Below are 5,368 nucleotides of genomic sequence, written 5' to 3'. Positions count from 1 at the left end.
TGTAAACACTAGCGTAGGAAACTATATTAAATATATAAAATCAAGGAAAAAGAAAAAATATAATTGAATTACCATTGCTAGAGTAGCTCCGTCTTGTAGATAAGTGTGCAGCAGATGAGTATGAAATTTAAATTCTTGAATGAACCATTGAGATTTGATTCCAGAAGGAAATAATCAAATAAAGAAAAATTATAAAAAAAACATGAAGAAGAGAACAATATATAATAATAAAAAAGTGTGAATAAAACAACAACAACGATGAAGAAAATAACAAATTTTGAAAAAAAAAACGAAGAAATAAATGTAAAATGAGAATTTTGGATAAGAAATATAAGCAATGATATTTGAGGAGGACATGATATATGTAGTGGTAGTTAAAAAAAATGGAAAAATCCAAAAATAAACATTGTGTTATACCAATTTTCAAATGCATTCTCTTGTTTTGAAATGTTACAAACGTATACCTTTCGATTTATTCATTAGTAAAGACAGTCCAAACTACTAAATCGTTAAAAATTAATAATATTGCAATTTTGGTCAAAAATGGTCAAAAGATATTTTAGTCATTTCATACTCTATTTTGGCCAGAAGAAGAAATAACTTACCCTCGAGACAACAAGTGGCAACAATGGAAGTAAAGAATTGCAGCATGGAAGGAAGTCGGACATGTAGAATTTACAAATCAAGAAAGCCATTTGTTGTAGTTACCGACCGTCCACTATGCCATTTTCCCTTTCACATGACACAAAATACATGACAAACATTTGTTTTCGTGTCGTCTGAATTTTTTTCGTGACAGTATTTTAACATTATGTCATCTGAAGGCGTAATTAAAAACGCGCTCGATTCTCAGATGACATTACGATTACAGTCTTCTGTCATCTCAAAAAAAACGCGATTTTGATGGAAAAGTCACTTCACCATCAGACGACACTCCATATAAATGACTGTCATTGTTAACTGAAAACCAAAAAAGCGGCAACCAAATATTAGAAAGTGGGGGAGAAAAAAGTTCCTAAAATTTTAACGACCCCAATCTTTAGACGGGATATAAAAGGCAAAATGAAAACCTAATTTCTCATTTTGCCTGTCCATTTCTCTAGAATCCATCTCAATTTGCTCCCTCCATCTCCATCTCTGAAATCTGGAATCCTATCTATCTCCCTAGCATCTCTAGATGTCTTCTTCTCCGGCCATTCTCAAATCCGTCTGGTAAGTATTGTTGGGCTTTATCTTTTTTTTATATTACTAATTCCTCTTTTCTCTTTCTTTCTCTCACTCTCTCAAATCTTGTTGAGAACTGTTGTTACTGCAACTTTATAGACAGGTGCCACGAGGAATCGCCGGAGCCATCAGATATAGATCGAAGTCGCTTGACCTCATTGAAGACATCATGTTGCTGTTGATTCTCCATTTTAAGTATGTTTCCCCCAATTTTCGATTGATTTAGGGTTTTTTGTTCACTTTGTAAAACTGAGCTTTCTTATCACCTCTTTCATGGATATTGGAAGAAGGCTGTCAATATGTGCAAGCTATGGTATTCCTAAGGGCTTTGAGGTTTGGGTGATGAGGGAATATGGAGTGAAGTCTTGGAGTAAACTTGCTTCTGTGAGATCAAACCTTCTCTCATGTAATTTTAAAGGTATGACAACCTTTCTTAAAGAATGAAGATGAATTTCTAATGGGAATGCAGGGAAGAAACCTGGTCTGGTACAATCTGAAAGAGAATACTGTCAAGCTTATGGAGATGCCTGATGATATCCATTTGGAGGTCATGTTTTTCATCAGAGTCTTGTTCCTCTCAATGCTTCCCTACAACCTAATACCAAGAAAGCAAGTTCCAACAAAGCTAGTAGTAGCAATGGAAAGAAAAAGAGGTACTTTTGATTTCTTACAATGTGCATATGCATATATAATTCCATAGTTGATTTTGATTGGTTTCTGTTTCTTAGAGATGATTTCTTGTCGAAGGGCTTCAAGTTGAAACTATGACTTGATTAGCTATGGCTTCAAAGGTAATAGTCTTTCCTGTTTTTAGGCATTGGATTGGTTTTGACATAATCAATGGTAGTGAGTCATATTTAGCTATTTATTCATATTTTGTTCTCTGTTACTCTTAGGCCTGAATCTGGTTGGAGAATCTGTTTTGGATATATGATCATAGAATACATTTGAAATGTAAGTAAAGTAGGGATAGGCTTCACCCAATATTTTGGTTCGTGGAAATCTATTTTCATTATGTGTAGATATTAGCTAGAACACCGTTTTTACTTCTTTTGCGATGTTTGAAAAGATTATATAGTAGTTCCAAGTTGGGAATTCTTTTGCTATTCTAATCCAGGATTTTTACATATTGTTTCACATGATGATAGTGTATTTTTTATTGGTTTTTTCTAATCACTATAACTTTCTATTTTAGAAGTTGTTTTGATTTATTTCACCAAAAATTAGAGGCAGGAGATAGAGACTAAGGATCCCTTTATTTGTTTGGTTGATTATGGATTTTCACTTGTAATTTAAATGGACCTTAGTAGAAACCATATCTCACTTTTATTTTCACTTGTAATTTTCCCTTTATTGAAGGTAATTTCAGTTCACTTGAAACTATTTTATGTTGCTCAAGTGTGGTTAGATGGAGATGAGACTCTTGTGAACACAACTGATAGGGATGGAAATATGCTTCCTATCAACATGCAGAATGGTCATGCTATAGCACATGATCCGCTTGTTGTGCTTGTAAGATCACACTCTTACTTTTTCATTTATGTGGCAAGTTAAAGCTCTTGAGGAACTTGAAATGCAATTTCACTTTGGTTTTTGCTTTATTTTATTAAAAACAGATAAATGAGGGGAGTGCAAACGCAAGTTAGATTTTAGCTGGTGCACTGCATGATAATCGGCATGTTATCCTTGTGGGGCACAAAACATTTGGTAAAGGGAAAATTCAGGTATACTTTTAAGGAACCTCTTCAAAGACAATAGTAATTAACATAACCATCTTGCTATACAAACATATATGTTTACTGTATCATGTCGGAAAGGAGTCTAATTAACATAACGAACGCAGAGCGTGACAGAGCTAAATGATGGATCTGCACTGTTTGTGATGGTTGCGAAGTATCTATCACCTGCACTTCATGACATAGATCAAGTCGGGATAACGCCGGATGTACAATGTACAGCAGACATGCTGCTGAATTCACCTAAGGATTCATTCTTGAAAAATAACAACTCAGATGCTTCTCTTGAAGCCATACCTGCATTATGGTTGCAGAACATGAATTGGACATTCAAGAGTCCAGAGGTACTGCATCTTAGAATTTGGATGTATATAGTGCATAGTGTACATGAATACATTTGTTGCTAGTTCATTCAGTTGCATCGGTACTTAGAAAAACTTAAGCAGCATTGGCAATGGATTTGTGTGCCATGGGAAATTCTTTAACTCTTCATTTAGTTATTAGTGATAGATGAATAGCAAACATTTTAGCTGAAATAACACATTTATCCTGGATTCAGGTTCCACCATCAGAAATTTCAGCCTCGTTAGCTCCCAAATCAGCAACCACACTGCAAAATGGATGCAGGTACCTTTTTTTGATTCATTATCAATTTACATTTTAGCATTTTTTCTAAGCCTCCTTTTTGCATCTAGTGGATTCGGTTTTGGGCGGTAGTAGTAATAGGTTTTCTTTAAGATATTAATTCATTATCAATATTTATGAATTAGAATGATATTGATTTTTTTATTTCATCCACTAGAGATAGGGGTGGGCACGGTTCGGTTAACCGGTCCATTAGGCAAAAAAATTAACCGATCCATTATCAACGGGTTTTTAACCATCCAAACCGAAATCGGTCCATATCAATCGGTTAACCATCAACCGGTTAACCATTAATTTCGGTTAGGTTTTTCGGTTAACGGTTTTTAACCAATTCTCACTAGTTAACTAAAAATCAACGGTTAAATTTTTACCCAAACCTAAATTTTTAAACAATATTAAAATACACATAATTTCAAAAATTCAAATGAAACGAATTCATATAAAAGTTTAGAATTCAAACATAAATACGAACTAAAAAACAATCCATCAAGTTTACATTTAAAACATAAAAAAATGTAAATAATATTTCATCAAAGTACTTATTACAACATAAAGTAGTATAATCTATGTTATATATTTATATTAATCTATATTGTAATCTATGTATTTATATTAAGCAGTATAATCTATGTATTTATATTTATATTTGCCTTGCCTTTGTCGTCAAATGACCTATATATTTTTTTAAAAATTGATATGTATTAAATGGTTCGGTTAACCGTTAACCGCGGTTTTTGAACACTCTAACCCTAAACCGAAACCGAAACCGGTACTTATCTATTTTTTTAACCATTAAGAAAACCACCGGTTCGGTTAACCGCTTTTTTCGGTTCGGATTATCGGTTTTCGATTCGGTTATCGGTTTGACCGGTTTTTTTGCCGACCCCTAACTAGAGATTGTAAAGAAACATTTGGCACCAGTCTATATTTATAACATGGTAGTATTACTATAACAAGAAATGGTGGTACGTTCTATGTCTGTCTAAGGAAGGACTTGTGTCTGGTTACCTAGTGGAGGGGCAATAACTTCCTAAGGCATTGGCTAATGGCAAGAAATCATCTGATCATGGTCTGGTCCATAGTAAAACCAACTCTAAGGCAATAACTTCCTAAGACCAACTCTAGTTAGTCTAATAGCTTGAAGCTTGCTTGAGTTGCAATGTTGTTTTTGTTGTAATTAATATGACATCATTTGATCATGGTCCGGTCCATGGTAAAAAATTTAAGCATATTTAACAAGAAATTCAGTGGAAATTGTTGGATTAGTTCAGGTGTTTTAGTTTTAGGCATATCATGATAATCTGCTTTTGACTAAACTAAGGGCTTGCTTGTTTTACAGCTTGATACGATAAAGACATTAAAATCAGAAAGCATAAGCAAAGACATGGTTAAGAGAGGTTTTATGAGGTTGTCCTTCAAGGAAGCATGTGGAGAGGTGCCTGGAAGACCTATCGACGCTCATTGTTACTTATGAAGGTGAACATAACCACCCAAGGATACCATCTCAATGACATAATTCTCATTTGTGTAAAAAAGCACAGGTATCCCTTGCTTTCTTAACCAGGCATACACATGTACTGATTTTTGGATGCATTTGTGATTCTGAGATTTATGCAGTCGGGTAAGATGCTTGCATTAAAGTTGGGACAACACTAATGTTTTCATACCTAAAGGACCTGGGACCTGCTTGTTCAGAGCACTGGTTATGTTGCTCCTCTTCTTCTTGCTGCTTCTTTTGCATGAGCACTAGAGGTATTCTTGGT

General features: G+C 34.3%; 1 protein-coding gene across 1 annotated transcript; it reads left to right on the top strand.

Moving 5' to 3' along the window:
• The first annotated feature begins 2,003 nt into the window (after nt 1-2,003).
• On the top strand, nt 2,004-5,062 carry LOC136233741 (carboxyl-terminal-processing peptidase 3, chloroplastic-like). The gene is made up of 6 exons (XM_066023440.1): nt 2,004-2,015; nt 2,584-2,736; nt 2,871-2,948; nt 3,068-3,304; nt 3,520-3,587; nt 4,945-5,062. Exons 1-6 carry the CDS (start codon nt 2,004-2,006, stop codon nt 4,955-4,957), a joined length of 561 nt encoding a protein of 186 aa, XP_065879512.1. The 3' UTR covers nt 4,958-5,062.
• The last annotated feature ends 306 nt before the right edge of the window (nt 5,063-5,368 follow it).

Source organism: Euphorbia lathyris, chromosome 6, assembly GCF_963576675.1.
Source record: "Euphorbia lathyris chromosome 6, ddEupLath1.1, whole genome shotgun sequence".
NCBI classification, from domain to species: domain Eukaryota; kingdom Viridiplantae; phylum Streptophyta; class Magnoliopsida; order Malpighiales; family Euphorbiaceae; genus Euphorbia; species Euphorbia lathyris.
This window is presented reverse-complemented; position numbering and strand designations above follow the sequence as displayed.